The following is a 24823-nucleotide window of genomic DNA, read 5'->3' on the forward strand; positions in this document are numbered from 1 at the left end:
TTTTTTAGTGGTATACAAAATTTCAAAATTTGAAGGGACGCTTGAAATTTTTCAGTGGTCTCGAGCCCCTGCACTCCCCCTTCCTCAGTGACGTTATTGGCCATCTATGGGGGGGGGGGGTATAGGAAGGCAGTGAGTAGATTACCAGATGAGTAAAGTTTGAAAAATATTTTTGAGTAGGGGGTAGGGAATAACAGGTGTATTGCCTCCAATTTTATCTTCCTCATTTAGAGATTGATCACAGCGTACAGAACATTATTTTAGAAAAAATACTCAACGGCTTATTTTATCCATAAAGATGATTATAAAATCAATATATTTTATTAAATCTACTTTTTTTTAAATCCCATTTTAGTTTTTACCTTTACATATCTCTATTTTTAAAATTTATGGATTTTCAGCTGTCGACTTGTTTCGCAATTTATAAATATTAAAAATCAATTACTACTTTCCAGGCTTTGGCCTTAATAATATCTTTAGTTAATATTTTACATTATTAATTTGAATGCTCAATATGTTAGTCAATAATGTATATTAATATTATGAAATTTAATGATTTTATATACAAATAAAATGACGAATATCTAAATTAGTTTAAATTATTAATCTTGTTCCAACATGACTGCAAAAGAAACCAAAAATTATAATGATAGATCCATCAAAAGTATTAACAATTTATTATTATTATTTATATTGACACTACATAATTATCCCATATATTTTTAGCTAATAGGCTAAATATTGTATATCCATATTAGAAACATAGTTATGTAAAGAAACAATTTATCATAATTATATATTACAAAATGATTATTTTTTTAATATTAATTGCCCCATATTGATTTAAAATAAAGTACAGAAAACAAGTGTGGAAAAATGTAACATGGTATTATTGCATTTAATTTTTAAAACATTTTTTTTAAAATAAAATTTTTTTTGAACCAAAATATAGATTATATAAAATTATAGTTCTAGCTTTTAAATTGTTAATTTTTTTGGATTTTGATTAAAGTGATTAGACATTCTAAGATTTTTTTATTTTATTATAATTTTGAAGATAAACAATTTTTACTGTTTTTAAATTTACTGAATTTGAAGAAAATTATAGGATGCTAGCAGAATAGGAAATTGATTTCAACTCCAACAATATAATATAAAAATTTTAACTTATTTAATATTAATCATATATTTGTGTTCTTTTTCTAATTCCATTGCTTAACAATACTATTTCTTATCAATATAGTTGAGTAATGGCTAAATGATGACTAATTTGGCTAAATCTAGTGGCGCATTCTTGGAGAAAATCCATTAATATTAAGGTGCTTAATTCATGTTAATTTCTTTGAAATTTGAGCTGCTGTATTTTAAAAAAAACTTGGCTTACCCAATTTTTTAGCTGGCTAAAATGGCTAGAAACATAGTAATGCATTGACTAGTAGACTACCTCATTTTTTTTTCAAAATCTACTACACTCAACTTATCTACCAAAATTCTACCACATTTTTGAAATTTCAGATAATATACCCAAAAATCTACCATAAAATCTCAATTTTTTTTCTCAAAAATCATGTCTGAAATTTTTTTATATAAAATAATATGTATATGAATGTCCTGTCACATTTTCAGAAATTTTTTTAAACCTAACCCTTAAAATTATGCAACTATGCTATATTTTAGCTATGTATTGTTTGAATAGCATCGCAGTTGCTAATTACTATAAACCAGATCTTTATTACAATTAATAATAGTAATTTGGACATCCTAACTTCTATAAGGATTACCGAAAATAAAGTGAAAGAAATTCATATTAAATCTAAAAATATATACTACAAAAAATTAACTATTTTGCATCTCAATCAAAATAATGTAATTTTGGAGATACTTTTTATATTTTTTTCAAATATCTGTTTAGTATATCTTATAAGATATTTACTTAATAATGTTATGTAGTTTAATCCAAGGATTTTAATTTGTTGAAGTTTTTCTAAAATTTTTTAAAAAAGTAGAAGTTTCAAATAAGAAATTTTTCAAAAAAATATTGATCACATTATTATTAAAAAAAATTAATTAATTATTTCTATATATATCAGGGACCTGCAGGCCTGGGTACACGAGCCGGACCATATTTTAATTTTTTTATATACCTGGGCTGGGTTAAAAATTTAAATACCCAAGCAGGTCTGAAATTTTTTTAAAAAAAATACCTGGGCTGGGGTCGTATATTTTAAAATCGCCATTATTAGCTATAAAAATTAAAAATAAATGATCAGAGTCCTGTAGAAATTATATTAGAAGATTTATTAGATTAAATTACTTATTATTTAATGAATGATAATTTTTTAGGCCCAGCTTAAAAATATGAAATTCGGACCAGCCCAAAAAAGATAAATTTACATTATATCCATCTATCAGTTAAAAAATATATAACGGCGAATTTCATATTCATTTATTAATCATATTTTCAATAAATTATGGCCAGGCCAAAAAATTTCTAAAAAAATGTGGGGCTGGGTTTGAAATTAATTTCTTCAAATACAGGCCTAAAATTTATACCTCTGCAGGTCTTTAATGTATATACAATAATTTAATGGCTTGGTAAGATTAGAAATGAAAACTTAATAGAATATAATAAATAATTTTTACCTGAAAATACTTGTAGTTTATTTTCTGCATTTTCAATTTAATCAATTCATATCTCTCTGATCGTACCTCCTCCCTCTAACCTACTCTAAGAGGTTGATTTAATAAAATTGACAGATTTCTGCCTCTCTAATCATGAACTTAGGACACTCAGCGATCCTCATTTTTAGTTATATGATTATTTTTTTACTGATCAAAATATACTGACCAATTTATTCTGATTAAAGTAAGTTTTATATAGGGTTAAAATAGAAGGGGGGGGGGGGTAACATATACTGATCAAAAAAATATTAAAATTTCGTAAAAATACCTGAAGAATTTAATAAATCGACATTAAAAAAAAGAGTTCTTGATTTCCTATTCCTTGATTTCTACCTGTTCCGAGAATTTCAGGTTATTGCTCCGGGTTTAAACATCACCAACAAAATAAACATTTTAAGAGAAACAATCACTTTAAAATTTTTATTATTAACATTACAACCATTAATAAATAATATCTTTAAAATTACTAAAAATTATTAATCACTTAAAAAAAGCAATTAAGAGTTTTGGCTTAAGATTGATTATATGAAACATTTAAAAAAATATATATATAAATAGTTCTTAATTAATATAAAAATATTTAATGAGGGTTTGGCGGCTATTTAAATTTTTTTTTATCATATTGGAATCATTCTATATCACTTATCTTGTAATGATGTTTCAGAAACTTGAATGATAGAAACAATTTTTTTTAAAGTTTATGGGCTCTTAAAAGTCCTGTGGCCAGCTGCAGCGCTGGATTTACTGCCGCTTTGTTATTACATTAACGTCAATTTAAAAAGATATATTTAAGTGCCAATCATATGCATCCCCTAGGACGACACCACTACCGACTTGGTTTTTATGCAATCTTAGAAGAAATCAATCATTCATATTTTGCAATTTGGGCTATAATGTTAATTCTTTTTATATAATTTGTGGCCATTTAGCGTTTTTGTATCTTTTATTAAAAAGAATTTTCGAACCCATATTTATACTATATATCATATTTTTTAATAATAAAAAGATTTCTTTTATGATAAACCCGATGCTTTTTGCCATTTGGTTTTTCTTCTCATGCGCACATAAAATAATTGAAAAAAATTTTAAAAAAAATTGATATATTTTTACCATAAAAATATTTGTTTCAATTTTCAAAATATTAGATCCCTTTATTTCTTTTAATTATTTTTATATTAGAGGTTTGCAAAGCCCGGATCGCTTCGACCCCTTAAGAATTTTTGCATAGGGTGCCCGGCCCGTTATAGTTTATTAAAAAATTTGTTTGGTCCGACCTGTTATAACTTTTTAGTTTGCCCGACCCTGTTCGTGATAAAAGTCAGGCCCGGCCGGTTAAACTCTTACGAAAAGTCAACTCCAGCCTGTTAAATTTTTTTGTACGAATTTTTATGCCATTGCATTTTTAATATCTATATCTTATTTATTTTTTTTTTAAACTCCGGGCCGACTTGTTTTAATTTTTAAAAAAATTTCAGTCAAGCTTTCTCAAATCTAAGATAAATCCCTTGCGATCACGTGATTTATCTGATTGTAGGGATATTGTCTATTTTTATTGGAATACTCTTCAAAATTAAACCTTATGACTATTAAAAAACTATAAGCGGAAATGTATCGATGGAAATAAAGTACCAAACGTTTTAAAACGAATTATAAATGCTCTTTATAATTATCATATTAAAAAAAATAAAAAACATAATGAATACTTTACTAAATATATTATACTTTCTAATATCGTCTAAAATTAATTATTTATCACGTTTAAATTAGTAATTATTAATATTTTAAGTAGAAAAACCAACAAGTCTATAATAATAAATTGTAAAGTATCCACAAAATACAACAATTAAAGCTACATTAAATTAGAGAGGACAAAAAAATGAATAACTTTCAAATTGCACTTAAAAAGAATTAAGTTTGCAATTTAAAACTTAAACCCCCCCCCCCCCCAAAAAAAAAAAACAACTAAAAAAATAATTTTTTTTTTAAATATGAATAATTCTGGTAATAATTGATATGTTTTAGACATAATTATGAAAATGAATGAACGAGAAAATAGGGAATATTTTTAAAATGTTATGCTTAGAAACCGAATTAGGAACTCTCGAAATCGGGTCAAATCTAGGAACGAGAACCTAGAACCCTTCGTTATAAACTTTTAGAAATCGGTTATAACAAAAAGTTAAGTATTTTATATATATTCAAAATGTGTGATTCTTTATTTCTTTTTTCTAACGTTATAAGAATCATTGATAATTACCATTTTCGCCGAAATTTTTCAAGTCGAATTAATTATTTAATATTATTCCTTTTTTTTTAAATAATTGTTTCCATTTATTTTCTTATTCTCTAATATCGTCACGCTATTTTACTAACCATTAGAATTAGATATCGGAGAAATAAAAAAATAAATTATCAGGTATTTATAAAATTAAAATTTTTTTTACATTATAGAAGACAAGATAAAGTATGATTTATAAATTATTGATTAATTACTAAATATTTTATCACCTAAATTTATATTTTTATTCACAACACTATAATCATCCTTGTATAAATAGGTTCATTTCCTATAATGGAAATTAGATTGAAAATAACATGATTTTTTTGTTTATAGATTTATAGCTATCGAATAACAAATAACCCGTGTATTATATTTTTAAAAAATTGTCTTTGAATGGTAACTTTGTGCTTTACTGGAGCCCAGAGGGCCGGGTTGAAGCCCACGTGGGTCTTAACATTATCAATAAAATATAGGCCAGGCCCCTGGCCCAAAAAATGACATATTTCTTTCGTATTTTTTTCGCCTGATTGAATATCACAATTATAAATAAAAAATAAGTAAAAAAATCTAGCATTTCTTTACTTACCCCAAATTTAGCGGATTTCGCAATTAAAATCGATTTTTTAAAATTCAATATATTTTCTTTTAAATCAAAATTATAAAGTTCTTAGTTTGTGATATCGTTAGTTTTTATTATTTAAACATGCTGAGATGCTAAAAAAGCAGTTGCTCATTCCCGGCGATCCGACTGAAGTAAAATATAGTTAACTCGAGGATTATAATACATATATTACATGCGTTAAAATCAATTCAATACCTTTCTATATATAGTATTATTGATTTTTTTAAGTTTTTCCAATTTTATTTTGTATTTGATTATAATTAATTTATAAATCAATAATACTAATTGAAAGAAGCACTCCCCCCCCCCTTCCGCAAGCTGATCTTATTCAAACGTATTTATAATTGTGCAGGAACACTTCTTTTAATTAACAAGCCATGATAATATTTTCAAATTTAGGCAATTGATTTAACGGAAAACTTTTTAGAGCATAAATAAGGCATTGAATACTTAATTTGCTAAGGAATCATCGTTGTTTAGTTATTTTTCTTAAAAATTCAAGCCAATTATTTTGCAATTTTTAAATCAAGGAAAACATTTTTTTTCAATTTCGTATTTATATATATGTCTTTCGCCACAAACCTTGGGCAAAATTGTTTGAAAAACTGTGGGTAGGTATATCAAAATCAATATACTTTTGATCCAAATTTTAATATATAAAACACATAATCAAAAAACGTGTCCTTAGAAATTAATAATAAAATCAAAATAAATTGGCCCACTAATGTCAAGTTAACGAAACTTTGGCAAAATTTTCATTTTTTTTTCTAGAGTTGCGCCGAGTTTTTGCCCGTATTTAAATGTTTTGGTTATAATTATTTTGGCATAAGATTGTATATCTAATCAACACTAACATGCTAAATGTCACCTTCCGTTGTTTAACAATGATACGATTATTTAAAAAAAATTGTTTATACAATAATTTAACTGTATCCGATTTTGATTTCGGATTCCTGAAATATTATAATTTACAATGTTTCTTACTTTTAGTGTTTTCCGTTTATAAAAAAAATATTTTCGGTCCCTTGAGAAAGATATCCTAGTCTAATTTATTGATATTTTGTTTTTCTTTAGGATGGAGAGGAAGCTGTCGCACGAACCGCATGTTTACCCTTCAAATGTGACTAGCTCTTTATCTTGATTATTATCTCGGTCGCAACTGCTAACCCTAATTTAAATGAATTTATATAAATTGTTAATGACCTAATAAAGTAACCACCTATATGGTCATTTATAAGGTTATGGCCATACACGGCTTACTAAAGTTTGTGAGATTGTGTTTGGTAGTCAGGATAAAGAAATCAAAACTATATATAGAATATAATAAATCATACAGGGTCTAGTTTTAATATATTATACACATATTTTAAATTTGTAAATTATTCGGAATTGGTAGAAGCAGACGATAAAAGTTTAATATGAAAACTCTTAAAATATCCAAAAATTTATGAAATTATATTTCGCAACTTTCGATTTTTAATTTGCTAACTTTTAACAGTAACCGTTCAAATGTTAGAACACTCTGGTATGACCCTTGCCTAAGAGGTTTACCTACACTTATAAATGTCCCTTTTTATATTCCTAACAATTACTACTATTCTACACCACACTATGGTACCATACATCCACTTACATACTTAAAATTAAATCCTGCTAAAACTAATGATAAATAATATTACAAACTTTTAGAGGTATTTTTCTTTTTTAAATCCTATTTTGAATCACTTAAATATTTTTTTTTATAAATATCGAATAATCTGGTATAATTCCCATATATCCATCCATTATCTACATACAATTTGAATTACTTTTTTTTCTAAAAAAAAACTTTCATGTTAAATCTCTATTAAACTCGATAGGCTTATAAAATTAGTTTGCTAATGTTAAATATAAAACAAAACCTATGAATTTTTGTTTTATAAACAATTTTAAAAAAATAGTATGAACACTTATTTATAAGTATGCATAATACTACACAGGGAAACTTAACCTATCCCCTATGTAAATAATCCGAATTCTTTAAAATAAATTTTTGTTAATTTTTTTTTAGTAAGCATAATATCTCCTGAATATAGTTGGGTAATTGCTAAATGCCGGATATCTCGGCTCAATCTTCAGGCGCCTGTCGGAGAAAATTCGTTAACGTTAACGCGTTTATACAAAAATATATCTGGATTACCCGACAAAATTACTTTATTCAAAATGTTATTAGTAAACTGTTAACTCTCCTTCAAAAAATAACTAGTTACTTTAACTACACTATTTATACTAAGCTATTTTTGTTTCGCACATTTTTTTTAATATAAAATTTATCATTTATATTGTCGTTTTGCCACGTTTTTATTGTTATAGTTTGACTTGTGTTAAACATTATATTTTAATTAATTAATCTTTCTTTAACAAAATTTTTATTTTTTTTATCATTTTTAATTAACGAATAATTTTCTAACCCCGAGTTTCCTAAAAGAATACTTTTTATAAATGAATAGTTTCCATTTTTTAAATGTAAATTTGAGACTCGAAAAATAAATTTTTTACCGCCCGGGCCCGTCCATGATCCAGCTTATTTTAAAATTGCATATTTTCGCTACCACTGATCTAAAAAAAATAGAGGCTTTGCTAGTTTAGCTATTTTTAATCGCTATCTTAACAGCATTGGGTTTTACATAATAACCCCTCTCCCTTATATTTCATACTTTTAAGCTTAATATCTATTATTATTTTGGCAAACGTAACGAAATATAGTTTTTTTAATTGCAAGAATAAATACCCATGCTGGTATACAGCCACCAATGCATCAATATATATATATCGATATTGTTTGAAATTTCCTTTCTAAATATTCACCTTATTCAGTTCAGGAAAAATTTAACATGCTTCCAGGGTCAGTAAGGAGTTTGGTTGCATTTATAATAAATTTCTATTAATGGCTCTAACACAGTAATTTTGTTGGGGGGGAGGGGGCTATTAATGTAAGCTAATTCATGGTTGGATTCACAAAAGGATAAGTTCTTAGATCAACCTCTCATGGTATTTAATATACAAGTAATCTAAAACTTATGCTATTCCTCTTAAATCATCATTAATTATATTATGAAAACTCGGCTAAGGTTATTTCTAAACAAGTTTTTTTTAAATATCCAAACAAAGTAGGATAAAAATTTGTCGAATTAAATTTTTTTTAAAATAAAATAATTTTTCGCTGTAAGACTCTTAGACGCCATATAATCGTAAATAAAATCAAATTGGTTTTTTATATTAATGATTTTAAATCTTGGACTGAGTCAATAGGGTATCTTAATAAAAAAGTTTTTATTGAAAATAGTAATATCTAATGCCCAAGGTAAATAAAATATGGAGCCATTTTTAGAAAATTAGGTGCTAATCTGTTCGGTCCGATTTGGGCGGGGAAAATATGTCCCTCGCAGGTCTACTAATTTATAATATTTATTTATATTACGGGGGAAATTATGTTAAACGCAAATTTTTTTTCTCCAAAATAATGTTTACATGTGCACCAAAAATTTGACCCCTTTTAAAGTTGATTAAATTGTTAGAAAAAACATATATGGAAATTGAATTCTATATCAATCTCATTTCAGAATTTTATTTATTTAAAAATGTCATTTATATTATAGGAAGGTAGACATAGACAGTCACTACCTTTAAAATTGTATTATTTAATTTTTTTTAAAAAACATTTTCATTTATCTTTTTATTCTGCGAAAATAAGAATTAGAAAAATAATATATTATTTATGAAGATTTTTTTTTTAAAAAAAGGAATAAATACTAAGCAACTATCCAATTTGTGATTCATTCACGATTCCCATGCGTCTTAACTTTTAGTGAATCAAAAATATTCTTAAACATTTTTTTTTTTAAATTATCGATTTTTGGTTACTTTCTCTTGTAAAATTTAAAGTAAAATTTTAAAATTTTTATATCAATTAATAATCCTTAATATATTATAAGATCCATTAATTTCTATAACGGTGAGGGGTTTAAAGGATGAGCATTTCAAGAAACAAAAAATAACTTTATTTGATGAAAACCATTAATTATATATAAACCATGGACCCGAAAATAGTGTATATATACTACTAGATTGGTGATTCATTAGTTAGTGTCCATGAATCAGCTGTAGCATCATTTTGTGGTTTGTATTTTGACTAATTGTCTTTATCATTGTATGAATGCATATTAATGTCATTTAATAGGCGTGCAAACCACAAGATGGCGTTACAGCTGACTCATATGTATGGACATTTTTAAATGCATTTAATTAATAAATCGTCAATCTAGTCGTATACACACACCATTGGGATCTATAAGAAATGACATTACGAAATTAAATATTCTAAAAGTTGCGATATATTATATTACATTTGAAAATATTAGTAACTAGACCTGCAGACCCCTAAGCCCACCCGGGTACACGGGCCGGGCCCTATTTTAATTTTTTTAAATATAGCTGGACCTGACCTGATTTTTATTATAAAATATCCCGGCTGGGCTATATTTTAAAACCAAATATTTTAAATCGCCATTATAGCTATAAAATTAAATATAATAAAATATTTTTTAAAAAAAATCCGGGCTGGACGGGGCCTGAAAATATAAAACCCGGGCCAGGCCGAAGAAATCCTGGCGGCCGAACTGTTCAAATGATACCTCTGCAGGTTCTAGTAATTATCAAATAAATGCAAGTTCTAAGGAGAAGTGTTATAATAAATGATCCTAAATTAAGACGTTAAAAAACAGTTTTAAACCAGATTTTTGGACGTGGAAACTCGGAGTAGAATTCTTTTTTATAACTCTGCCAAACCTGGACCCAAAATTACCCGGATAAAACTAACTCCCCCCCCCCTTAAACCCGGATCTAGATCGGGTTCAGGAATAGTTATTTTATGATTAATTTCTAAGAAAATTAAAACTATTGTGTCACTTCCAAACGATATATTATTTTTACTCCTAATGCCTTGAGATACATATTGTCTTTACTTGATTACCTTTTTTCAAATTTTTACATGTACTTTAGACAAAATAGCCATTGAAAGTCTTTTTTTACAAATAAACTTACTATTTGATTTCTAGTTTGAGTAATTTATATTATACAGAAACCCGGCCTGTGCTAGTCCTGCCTGGAGCAGCTCGGGTCGAACTCCATTTAAATTAATTACGGTTTTACGATTGACATTTTATAATTTGAAATCTCGTCTTCCTAGTAGCTCATTGCGATTTAACTACCAACAATATATTAATCTTAAATCGAGATGATATTATCACAACACAAGTTATTTCCCCTCTAGTCCAATATAACAAATCAACTCAATTCCTGGAACCTATTTGACTGATTTTTTATTTTTGGGCCGGCCCAAAATGTTATTACTCTCATATTTTATCCTCGTGCCTTAAATATTATATAACCGTTTTTTAAAAGATTTTATAGTTAATACAATTTTAAAAAATAATTTCATCTGTTTCGATTTGAAATTGAATATAAATGTAATCCATGTCTTAATTCGACTATTTTTGTTATTTATTTCTGTTTAACTAGGTAAAACAGCTTTTGAACTAGGACTTTGGTTTGTTTTAAGTGGTGACATTGTTATTTTTTGTTTTGATATTTGGTTTATTTTTTTCTTTCTTACTTTTTAGGCTGTTCAGCCGAAGCTATATAGCTCGGTTTGGTAATAAGTCCAACCAGGGCATACCCTTATTCTTTTATTTATTTTTGTTTATAATTTTTAAATAAAACAATCATTAATAAAATATGAATACTATGCCATCGTATCATAGAAATGCAAAGTTACTCTCTTAGTCAACATACAGTCAGTATCAATTTAAAATTTAAGTTATCGGGAGGAGGGTGGGAAGGCTTGCATCATTGGTTTAGAGAGATCTAAAGAGCTATGACGGAGTGGATTTAGCTTAAAGTGCAATTACCAGATCCATTAAAATTTGGCCTGATTAAGGGTTCTACAAATGATGTAATTTTATATTGGTTAATAAATAAATTAAAATCGCATTGACATTTAATAATAATCATGTCTCAGTGTTATACATACTACTAAAACTAAGATATAGCTTCATTTTATGGTTTGCACTTCGACTAATTGCCTTTATTTATCATTATTTATCGAAATGCTAAATCTGACTCTATATATGTATACTTTTAAATATATTTAATAAATGAATCCAGGGGCGGACTGGCCATAAGACCAAGTGAACATTTTGTCAACGAGGTCTCGAGAAAATGTCGATTTTTGAAGCCGACTAATAAAAAAAATGAAAAAAAGAGGCTGATAAAAAATATAAAATATATACTACTTCTTTTTATCTATAAGTTATAACTTTTCTCTTATCATATTCATATATTTTATATCATATTTACTTTAGTATGTATAATATCATATTAAAACATTTTTTGAGAATTATCATTTAGATATCGATATTTTATAGGTTTTTTAAAAAAAGCGTGTCCCTTTAAATGAAAGTCAAGTTCTGATTGATTTGTATTTTTATGCATTTATTATTAAAATAGAATTCAATTAGCTTTAAATTAATAATTGCTATAACATGTAACAATATGCATATTTGAGATAATTCACTTGTGAGGTAAACAAATCCTACAGAGAGAATCATACCACAATGAAACACTTAAATTAAAATTTTAAATCACAGAAATTTCCTTGAGATGATAAGACACCATTTAGAAAAGTTTATATTCAGGAGCAAAAGTAGAAAATCTGAAATTTCCCGATAAATCACAATCCAGCGGAATAAGTTCTTTAATAATTTTATGTTAAAGACAACCTTTAAGGTATTAATGCTGTTCTGGGTAAAATTAGGAATTTAATATTAAAAAAGGGAGATAGGTGTATTAGTTGTTGGCGAAAATAATTAATTCTAAGAAGCTGGTGAAACAAGGTGGCGGACACACGAAAAAGACCTTAGATAGTTATATGATGAAGACAGCTTACTCCCGATCTCTTTAAGTTAAAATCAACATTCATTAGTTTAATCTTTAATTGAGAATCTGAGCAAATTTAAAACGTTAAATACGCTTTGATTTTTCTGAAATAATCGGGCGGCTCTAATAATATCTTCAAACTAAAAATGTGAAGATTTATCAGCTTGGAAATGATTGAAGCTAGCCTACATTCGAAATAAAACTATAAAAGTACAATTGCAAATGAAAATATTCCTGTTAAAACTGCCAGATAACACTTGGATACAAAATGAAATGGTAAAAACTCAATAAGTCTAACAAGAAGGATGTATAGTAATGAATGTAAAGATAAATGCTCGAAGATCCGGTTAATCTTATATTTTTAAAGCATTTCGTCACAATTGATCAAATTATAAATATATAATATAACAACCATAAGATTTTCGGCGAATAAAGTGCTGATAATATCCGAAAAATTTTGATGAAATAAATATAGAAAGTATTTCTGGCCTTAAAGAAAGCTTAACAATTAGAAAATATATTCAGTGACAAATTGCGACATATTGTCTTCATTTGTCATATTTGCAAGAATTTAATAATCAGGTTAAAGAAAATATTGTGATAGTGTGTGTGGACCCCATACTCTTATACTATATTTTAATTATGGGATACTTTATAACAAACATGATAGATAGACACGATTTCAATCATACTATTTTATTTCTCAAGAAGTTTTTTCTTTTACAATATATATATTTTTTTCGCTAATCTATTTTAAAACTTTACATATTAAAACAAATAATAATTATTTTTATAATTTAAAAAAAAACTTTCTTGCGGAACAAAAATAAAAATAATCTATATTTCTCTTTAATTTTATTGACAACTAAAAGAATAATATTCAATCAATAAACAAATAATCCTTTATAAAACCAAAAAAAGTACAACTTTTACTTTAGTACGTCACGTCCTCTTCGAAAAAATTATCAGACATCGGTTTATACGATACAGAACCGTCTCGAACTTATCCAAGTAGGAGTTCCTCTAGCTCATCCATAAGAGCTTCAGCTGTTTCCCCTCATGTCATGAGACCGAATAGAACATCGATTATGCGTCCATCGGTAGAAAATTTCAGGAAAAAATTTAGATTGGAAGTAGCACTCGAAACTAATTCTGAGGATGAGAAATTCCAATCGAGACCCCGCAGAGAATGGTGGTGCCAGTGGTGGCTATTCCTAGTAGCTGTCGTGTAGAAAAGGAAAACAGCAATAGTTAGATGGGGGACAAAACATCTGAAGCTCTTTTGGATCAGCTTGAGGAATTTCATCTGGGTAGGTTCGAGACAGTTCTATCGTGCAAACCTGATGTCTAAGGATTTATTTTGAAGAGGACGTGAGGACGTGACGTAATAAAGTAAGTTTGCACCTTTTTTCGGTTTTATAAAAGAACGATTATTTGTTCATTGTTTGAATATTATTTTTTTTAGTTGTCAATAAAATTAAAGAAAAATATAGATCATTGTTATTTTTATTTCGCAAGAAAGTTTTTTTAAAAATTATTATTTTTTTGATATGTAAAATTTTTAAGTATATTCGCGCAAGAAATATATATTGATTGGTGTCCTTTAGTGATCTGCATCGGGCCTTATTTTTCAAGCCCGGCCGGCCCGAAATTTTTTTAAAAAAGTTTTGCCGGCCAAGCCCGAACTCGAAAATTTTTTTTAAAAAATTTACCGATTTGGCTCAGCCCGAATTTATTTAATAGAAATTAATTTTTATAATTACTCAAAATAAAAGACATATGTTATATGTCGTTTAGTTTCAATAAATAAAATCAAATATTTTTATTTTACTAATAAATTCAATATAAAATTGATAAATTTAGATATATTAAAAAAAAAATTCCAAGGTCTGACCCGACCCGGCCCTAATTTTTTTTAAAATATTAGACCCGGCCCTGCCCAAACCCAATTATTTAAAATAGAATTAAGCCCGAAGCCGGGCCGGGTACGCGCCGGGCCTAACTTTGCAGATCTCTAGATCTTATATTCTTATACTATATTTTTTTATGGGATCTTATAACAAATACAATAGACACTCAATAAGTTTTTCTTTTACAATATATATATTTCCCGCTAAATTTACAAATTTTATATATCAAAAAAAAATAATAATAATTTTAAAAAAAACTTTTGCAAAACAAAAATAATATTGTAAAAGAAAAAATTATTGAAATAAAATAGTGTGATTGAAATCGTGTCTATCATATTTGTTATAAGTATAAGGTATCCCATAGGCGTAGCCAGGAGGGGGGGGGGGGGGTAAAGGGAAATCCCCCCTCAGAAATTTATCACTTTTTGTGAATATTATTTTAGGCTAATAAAAAATATCCCCCTTAGTCCTTCCCCCACTCCCTGACCCTCAAAAATGTATGCATATATCTTAAACAATAATTTGAATTGTAAAAGTTGATATTTTTTTTATAAAACTATTCATCATTATTTATACATTTTTGGAAAAAAGCATTTATATATATAAAAAGTTAACCAAAAATGTTTTTTAATAAATGGAATATATCTTAAGACAAAAGTGAAATGTATAATAATTTTTAATAATAAATCCATAAAATTACTAAATAATATAATATATCAATTATAATTTTTTTATAAAGTGAGTAATTTTAATTTATTTATCTTATAAAAGTAAAATATAATTATAAAACTATTGATAAAATTAAATCATAAATTAAATAAAAAAATTAAAGCACAATACAAACAGTGGAATATTATATGTTGTACATTTACAGTATATCTAATTTTATCAATTATCAAATGACAATCAAGTAATTTTTACCAATATAGCGAATTATATATTTTACAGAAAACTATAAAATATTGATAAGTACATCAGAGAATATCTTTTAAAATATCAAGATTAATTTTTAATTACATTTTTTATTTAAATTAAATAGATGGCGTTAAATAATTGATAGCAAATGGTTGCTATATTTATTATCAAGAGCATTGATTAGTAAAATTTGTTAAAATATTAACTGTAATTTATTCTCTAATTGTCAAATATGTGTGTAAAAGTGGAATTTTACCTAGTATTTTGTAACTAATTTTATATAATAGAGGAATATCAACTATATGTCTACTTACTTTTTATAAATAAATTTCTTATACTTGTTTGGAATAAATTATTACCATGCTTTTATATTAATGTATATACAAGTAATTTATTATATTTTAAATAAACTAATATATTTTTCATATTTGTTTTTTTAATTAAATTTAACCTCCTATCTTGTAAAAATATTTTATGACTGTATTTTGACTAAGGTAAACAGGCCGAAAGCCCGCCCAATATGGACTCTGGATGCGAAGCCCCCAGTAAATTTTTATTGCCCCCCCCCTTAGTAAAATCCTGCGCCTATATGAGGTTTCCTATAATTAAATATAGGAGTATAGAATCCACTACAATTTGGTGATTATTCTTAAATTAAAAAAAAAACTTTCTTGCGAAACAAAAATTATTCATTTTAAACAAGAAACAAATAATCGTTCTTTTGTTGATATATATCTATAAGATTCTTTGATCCTATGTTACGCACAATCAAAGTTGGGCATGTTAATAAAATTTAACGGTTCCCGTTATGAAATATAATGGTTAAGTTACCATCGTCAAAAAAACTCTAATTGTTATCTTTATTTAGAATATATAACAGTTACAAAAATGTTCTTAGAAAAATGCGATAAAGAATTTTATTGATTCATTTTTTTATAAAATCTAAAATAAAAAGTAGTATAATAAAGGAACGAAAACGAATTTATCAATATTTTATTGTCTAATTTAATAAAAATTATAATTTAAAGCATTCATTCGACAAAGACTAGTTTTTCAAATAAAATCATTTTTGTCTCCCGTTTGGTCTTTCAAATTTTCAAATCAAAATAAGGGCTTTACAGGATTAGTAAGTTTGTATTGTAATGAATAAATATTTATATTATTGGATATTTATGCTGTGTATTTATTGTAAATGACGGATCGAAATATGGGATTTTTTGAATTTATCTTTGTCCTACAAACTGGGAATAATAAAAAAATTATTTATATTTCTATCTTGTAGATTAATATAATACTGTAACAAAAAAAGTGATAATGTTTTTAAATGAAATTAAAAGAATCAGTTTTCACAATCTATAGTACAAAATTTGTTTTTACCAAATATCATCGTCCTCTTATGCTGAAATAATCACTTTTTCAATGCTGTCTTTGTTTAAAAAAAATTAAAAACGATATATAACTAAATCCCATAATGGAAAGATTTGAAATTGAAGAAATCCTATTCGCAGTTCTATTGGGGATTCCCTTATTTTCGTTTAACCAATACAATCAAGCCACTCCATTTTAACGGTTAATATATTTTTATATAAAAAAATATCATTTTTGTTTAAAAAATTGTAAAAACGTTTTAAAAGTAACGAAAATTATACTTTACTTTAAGTAAAACAAACAAATATAATGATTACAAAATCTCTTATTTATGTTTTTAAAAAGGAGATATGTTATGTAACATAACGCTATTTGTAACTTTCTGCTTAAATCTGCTAGCTACATATATTAATTCATGTTTTGTCAACATATTAGTAAATTTTAAAAGAACATCTATTGAAAAAGAATTGTTGATGCAAATAGAACTCGAATATTTGTTTATTTGCGCCAAAGATTTATTCGCTAAAAAATATAATATTCTTTTAATTCATTATTTAAATTCTATTTGTGCCTGATTTTATGTGTATACTCGGTACAATATTTTATGTAGATTTTATAGTGCAATATATAATAATTTTATATGTGCAATTCTTAAAATAAAATATGGGAATATCATTTCATATGAGTCTTTTTTAAATAAAAATGTGATAATTGTAACATTGTGTTTAACTCATCGCTTTAGACATTGTGGTCAAAAAATATAAGAAATAATAAAAACATGTATAATATGAACAAGCTATTAAAGGGGTTCCGGCCGAAGGCAGGACAAAAGCTGGCCGAAGGTCTTAAATGGTAGTATGGGGGCAAAGGCCCCATAAATGATAGAAAACATTTGCCCACGAGGCCGCAGCATCGTCAAATCGCCAATCTAGTAGTTTATATTAGAGGTCTACAGAACGTATGTAAATATTTATTTGGGCCGGGCCGTGCAAAAAAATTATTGGGCCGGATTATTGATGAATTCTGATATTTGATTTGATAATCCATAAAGTGTATTGCTTTTAATTTAACCACTCCTTAATATTATAATTGGTTGTTTATTTCGGTGCTTAACTACATATATTTCGGGTTAGCCAAAGCCGGACTGGCCGGGCAACATAATGGGAACGGGCTTGGCAGAGTTCAAATTATGTTGGGCCGGGCAAAAGTAGATAAATTCTAATCGGGCCGGGTCTGAAAATTTTGCCGTTTGCAGACCTCTAGTTTATATATATTTGATTGTCTCTAAAATCTTACCTTAACTTTCTTAATGCTAGGCTATTAATTAAATTCAAATTTTTAGGGTTTTAAATTATTGATTATCTTCTTATTTTTAAATTTTCGAGGCAAAAAAGAAGCGGAGTTAGAAAAAAATATCTTGATAACATGAATAATAGATTAAAATCTTATCATTAATAAAAAAATTTGGCTAGATATTATGAATTTTTTTCTTTGGAAATAAAAAAAATATATAATATTTATTTTTGCCATATCAGATTAATGTGATTTTTAAATTTTATTTAAAAAATTTTATTAATCGATTTAAGTATTATTTTTTTTTTAAAAAGACATTAATAATTTGTCATTTATTTTAATTTATCCGACTATAAAAAAAATTTAATTTAATGGTTCCTGTTGTCACCTTTGCACGTAAAAAAAGCAGGTTAATTCTCTCCCCCAAATAATGTTCTGTTAAACCGGTCTGCTCCAAAAATTTAATGTTTTTTTATTTTCGAAGAGGATCATACTTCATTTTAATTCTTCAAACCTATACTATAGAGTCTATATGACCTATTTTTTAGGCTATAACTAATGATTATATTTAGACAAGTAATGTTTGCTAAAATTTAAGCCTAAAGAGGTGGCATATATTTTACATCTTTCTCATGAATTATCCATTATACGAAAGGCATCTTATTTTGTATGGCAGCTATGGCTCAGAATGTTAGAAAACCTGGATATAGGAATCGCGGCAAACTATTTCGATTTGGGTTGGATTACCGGCTGGACCTGCTTTTCTGAAACCGATCTCTTAGACGAGGTCGGGGGGAAACGGGATATGACTAATACTAAGTATCATAGTTTGTAACCTGGACTAAAAAACGTTAAGGTTCTGAATATCTACTAACCGGTTCTGGTTCCTAAAAAATGTGCTCTGGTTACGGTTTTAGTTTGACGGATCTATACCTGTTTACCGGTTCCAAGTTTTTTGCTTCGGTTCCAAGCTCTGATATATATATTTTTTTAAATGATTTAATATAATTTGGTTGCTGCCGTTTAGTTAACCCTAAAACCTCTAATGATATCCTGTTAGCCTCTTTAGATATGTCCGAAGAATTCAGAGTTGTCGCAAGAGCAGGGTGTATCTAAATCATAGATTTTTTTACTTTAGCGCATACGCTACTTCTTTACTTTTAAATTAAATAAAATAATTATTTATTTATAAATATACAAATAATTTATTAATACATCTACATTATTTTATAATTAAATTTGATGCTATAATATTAATTTATTTATATTTTGAATTGAAAGAAAGATTTTTTTGTAATAAATTAAATCCATTACGACCTTCTGGTAATAATTATTACTTTAAAAAAAATGAAATAAGGACAAGGCAAATAGTAGTTAACCTAACGATATTAGGAAAAAAATGAATATTGTAATTGATAATAATGTTAAGAATCTGATTTTTTCACTTTTCCAAAATTTGAGAAATATTATACTAAAATAAATTAAACACTCCACTTACTCCGGAGTGCTAGTGTTGAGCGGTTATTTATCCAAGCTAAACTTATATTTAATAATATAAGTTCAAGAAATAAGGGGTGAAAGTATAGAAATGATTTTGTTATCAAAATGTAATAATAATAAATAAAAAAAAATTTTACAAGTTTTCATTTCAAAATAAATTGATATATTTTGTCGAATGTAATAGATTTTTTAAAGATATTACTTATTTTTTCATAAAGGCTAATTTTTAAATATAATCGACGGGCCACTTTTTCCCAAACTTAGTATTAGCGGTTTGCGCTACTTTTGGAACTAGCTTTTGATAACACTGCAAAATAAACTGTCGATTAGTATTAATCGCTCGCCCTCTCCTTCTTGCGGAGTTAAAGATATGAAATTTAATATGATGCGTCACTTTTCATACAGTGAATTGTTTATAACATATACCAGATATATATTTTTTAAATATTCTCGCAGTAAGCGATATAGAAAAAATAATAATTTTTTAAATTATAATTTTTTTTTTCAATTGAATTTATATTAATTAATTTTACTATATTAGAATCATATCATAATAAACTAATATATATAAAATATTCAGATATAAAAATAATCGATATTTAAAAAATATATGTATTGAAAGAAGTTGTAATATGGTATTGCATAAAATTTACAAATAAAATTGTTAAGTGTGTATTCAGTTTCAGATTTTGTAATAACTAATATAATAATGTCATTTTTTTTATTATATACTGAAAGCAGATTATTATAAAGTGTAATTCGGGGGAAAATAGGTTTCTAAATTTTATTTATCGAATGCACCACTGCAAGCATATTTTATTTTTTGATATCAGGGTTAATTAGGATGTTATGTATCATATAGGAATAGTGGATTACTTTTCTTCTGTAAATAAAATATTATATTCTTGATGTATATCTATTTTTTGAAATAAATTTAATTTTAATATCATTTTGTACGAAATTCGTAAGTGCATTAGAAGTATTTTTATTTATCACTGTATATAGCACTTGCCAGGCCCGGTCATTTTTAATATTTCAGGAACCGAAAAGGGCTTATATGGTCAATATTAGAACATTTTTATTAGAATTTTTCTAGATTTACCAGAAAGGGGCAAGATAAGTACATTTACTCCCTTTCTAAGGCTCCATACTGTTATATAATAATGATAGGAAAAATTGTAAAAAGGCTCCCGAAAAAAGAATTGAGACCTTTGCCATAATTTATAAATTAAAAAATATTTTACACTAGATGGATATTAAATACTTAAAATTGGACTATTTAATACTCAGGCTCAAAATCAAATTGTATTGTAACCCTTTTATTTAGAGGGCATCGTTGTTATATAGGATTTGGGGATAGATTGTATATAAAGTTAATTAATATTAAATTAATTTTTAAAAATTCTTTGAATGAAATATCTCCCTTTTTTTGTCTATCAATATTTTATATTATTATATAATTTAAGAGAGTTGTTATATAGGATTTGGGGATAGATTGTATATAAAGTTAATTAATATTAAATTAATTTTTAAAAATTCTTTGAATGAAATATCTCCCTTTTTTTGTCTATCAATATTTTATATTATTATATAATTTAAGAGAATTGGACATTTACTTTACTTCAACTTGATACACTCAAGTTTTTAAAAATTTATTTAACGGAAATGATGCCGAGATCCCCTTCCCACTCCCGACTAAAATATAAAATGATTCAATTATATACTACATTATATACTACCTATGTATGTTGACTAAAAGGTTAAGCTTTGGAGGTACCCTCAAATTTTATTGATAAAATTGTATTGTAACCCTTTTATTTAGAGGGAATCGTTGTTATATAGGATTTGGGGATAGATTGTATATAAAGTTAATTTAAATTAAATTAATTTTTAAGCAAAATTCTTTGAATGAAAGATATCCCTTTTTTTGTCTATTAATATTTTATAAATTATATAATTTAAAAGAATTGGACATTTACTTTACTTCAACTTGATACACTCAAGTTTTTTTTCATATTTCCAGGCAAAATTTACTAAATATATTTTATGACAATTTTGATTTTTATACCACCATATTACAATTCGCTTTAACGTTTATTATAATTACACCACAATTAAAACGTTTAAAGCGGGCGACGCTGAAGCCTGGAATATTTCTGGAACCTAAACGGGTTGATTTTGTAACAAAAAATTATTTTAAAACACCGAATTCGCGGTTCATTATTATTGATTTTCTTAAATTTATGATAACCACATCCCATTAACTAACTATTTTAATTGCGAATTTAAAAAAAAGGCGTACCATTCCCTCCCACCCGCCGACTCAAGGGCAGCGAAGTATTTGATTCCAAAGGCAAACCGCGAATCGATGTCCTTAAAGCGCATTTCGTTCAGGAAGGTAGGATAGAAGAAAGTGTGGCTGTCAAAATTATTAATGACGGAACGGTACTGCTAAGACAAGAAAAAACAATGATCGACTTAGATGCCCCCGTTACTGGTTAATTATTTTATATGTATATTGTATATTAATGGAATTTTATCTTTATGAAGAAAATTTTTTCCGTCATGTTATTGCCGCATGCTATTCTGAAAAATCTTGAGGCCCAATTGGCCTCCATAATTGTTAATATAAATCAATTCTTAACAAATAGATCCCTCCCCCCTGTCATAATATTTACATTCCTCAATTTCAACATTAAATCAATCATACAGTGTAAATTTGTGAAAATATCTTTCTATCATCAACTCTATAAATCAATTTCTAAATAATATATTTTACTAACGACGTCATATACATGAACTGCTTGTCAAATTAAAAAAAAAATAAGGCAAAAACGGCTTTACTTCTTTGATTGCGCGATAATATGCGTGTGAGCTTAAGCTTAGTAATAGTATAGTCTATGAGTTTATAGATATAAATATAATATTATAACACAATTTATTATTTATAAAAAATTTATTTAAATTAAATTTTTAAAAGATATTATAAAAGATAATTTATCCACAGTTCACCTTTTATTATTAAATTTATATAATTCAATAAAAATATTCACAGGATTCCAAGAGATAAATATGTATTTATTAGACTAATGCATTCAAGGATGGGGGCACTTTTTTTATTGTAATGGTTTAACCTAATTAAATACTAGTAAGCAGATTTTGGCAATAATGAATCTTTTGTATTTCACATATTAAATAACTCTTAAAGTTATATTCTAATTTACACGAACTAAATAAAGTATGTGGCGACATTCATGGCCAATTTTTCGACCTGATGAAGCTTTTCGAAGTCGGAGGTTCCCCGGCTTCTACCCGCTATTTATTCCTGGGCGATTATGTCGATAGAGGTTACTTTAGTATCGAGGTAAATTACGTTTTGAAATATATATAATAGTGACTATACATTTATAGCTTGCGTTTATTTCCCCCTTTAATAATTTAAAGATATTGCACCAATTTAAACACTAAAGTATTTTTTAAAACAACACCAAACGTTTCTTCTAAATTGTGTATGTTTGGAAAAAAGTAAAGATACTGTAGTGTTGTGGTAGCGGTTTTGATATTTATTATATAATAAATGGATTATCGAGTTGGTATTTTGAGGGGAAAAAAGTTTTTATAATGACACTTATCCCTTTTGCAAGCTTTAGATTAATTTTTTATTATATAATTCTTAATTTCTTAGTTTAAGATAATTATTGATTTAATGTTTTAACACGAAATGTATTAGCTATACAAAGTTATAAATATAACTATACCAAGGTATGTTCGTAATTAGTTTTGATGAATATAAATTATAAATTATTATATATATTATATACTAATGAATATACAGAACAGATAATTTGCTAAACTATAATTTTTTTAATAATTTGCATATTATATATTTGATATTTTTACCAAATAATGATATTTTTAAATTATACGTGGTTGATAGAAATTGAAAAGAGAAAGAAAGAAATTAAATGTAGGAATCACATAAGGACATAGTATAAATGCTTTGTTTTTTAAAATTCTTTAAACAATATTTCATTAAAAAAACAAATAATCTTGCAAAAAAACACAATGTTATAATTTATCCTTTAATACCTTAGAGAAATAACTAGAGTGCTGTATATTATGCATATTATATAAATGTTTTTTTTTGGTAAATTATTTGATATCATTAAACGCTATATTTTTAACATGAATATAATTATCATTTATTTTAATTTAACCATTTTTTTATATATAAGATTGTTTTCTTATTCTTTTTATCAAGTATATTTAAGTCCACTTACCCCCGTGTCCTCCATCCATTCTTATCTTTCCACTTTAAACGTTTCTCGAACATTTTAATTTCTTTGCTTAATTATCCCCCTTTAGATTGTTTTTTTCATCTTTCATAAAAACAAATAATCTCACTCTTAAAAATTAATCAAATATTCTTTGATTCAATTTTATAGACAATATTAATAAGTAAATATATTTGTTTATTGCACAAAAGAGTTCCTTTTTATGAAGACAATTTTTTGTTGTTGCCACAAAAGGAACTGGGAATTGAAAATGAGATAGTATTTTGTTATTATATTAAACGAACGTGAAATAATTTTTTTGCTCAAAAGTAGTTAAAAATTTATCTCTAATTATTCTGTATCAATCATTTTCCTAAAATAATAATAAACGAGATATCAATCGTGCATTAATAATGTGTAAAGTTTTCCCCTTCAAATTTAATCTGACCTTAGGAAAAACAACATAATTGATTTTTTATAACTTATTAATAAATATACGCCATTCAATTTATACTGTTTTTTTAATGAAATTCTTCCTATTGTGTTAATCTTTTTGTCATTTTAAAAGTCCCTACCTTTATTAAATCAGCAGATTTGGAGAAACAATGATGTTCTTCATTTTGGTTGGATGTTAAAAAATCGAGTTTATCTACGTGCGCGTGCCCTAAATTCGCTCGCCTCGCAATGAGGCACTAGTAAATTTATTTCTGCTTTCTTCAAAATTGAGCCATATTTTTCTAAATAAAAACACGAAGCGAAAAATAGGTTTAAGCTGGCTAAATAGAAACTATGGCTTTATTTATCTGTACCTCTCATTTCATTTATAAAATCATTTTCTGCCTAACTTTTTAAATTTCCCGCCGCATTCTACAAAAGGGGTAAATTTTATTGTTTAGTGTTGTTAAATGGCTCGATTTTTTGAAACGGCTAGCCCACTATCTTAGCCAAAAAATATAGGCCTGAAGATTTTGCTCATAGATAGCAGAAATTTGGACATTTATTA

The 24823-nt window shown here is 26.5% G+C and overlaps 1 protein-coding gene across 1 annotated transcript in view; it reads left to right on the forward strand.

Annotated features, from left to right (window-relative positions):
- Positions 1-447: 447 nt before the first annotated feature.
- The window catches only part of LOC135927247 (protein phosphatase 3 catalytic subunit alpha-like), a 40679-nt gene continuing 16303 nt past the window's right edge, over positions 448-24823 (forward strand). The window contains exons 1-3 of the mRNA XM_065463202.1: positions 448-664; positions 21843-22043; positions 22786-22910. Coding sequence (XP_065319274.1) covers positions 619-664; positions 21843-22043; positions 22786-22910 — 372 coding nt within the window. The 5' untranslated portion in view covers positions 448-618. The remainder of the gene's footprint in view (positions 665-21842; positions 22044-22785; positions 22911-24823) is intronic.

The sequence above is a fragment of the Gordionus sp. m RMFG-2023 genome, chromosome 3, assembly GCF_954871325.1.
Source record: "Gordionus sp. m RMFG-2023 chromosome 3, tfGorSpeb1-WG-v2, whole genome shotgun sequence".
Taxonomy (NCBI): Eukaryota; Metazoa; Nematomorpha; class Gordioida; order Chordodea; family Parachordodidae; genus Gordionus; species Gordionus sp. m RMFG-2023.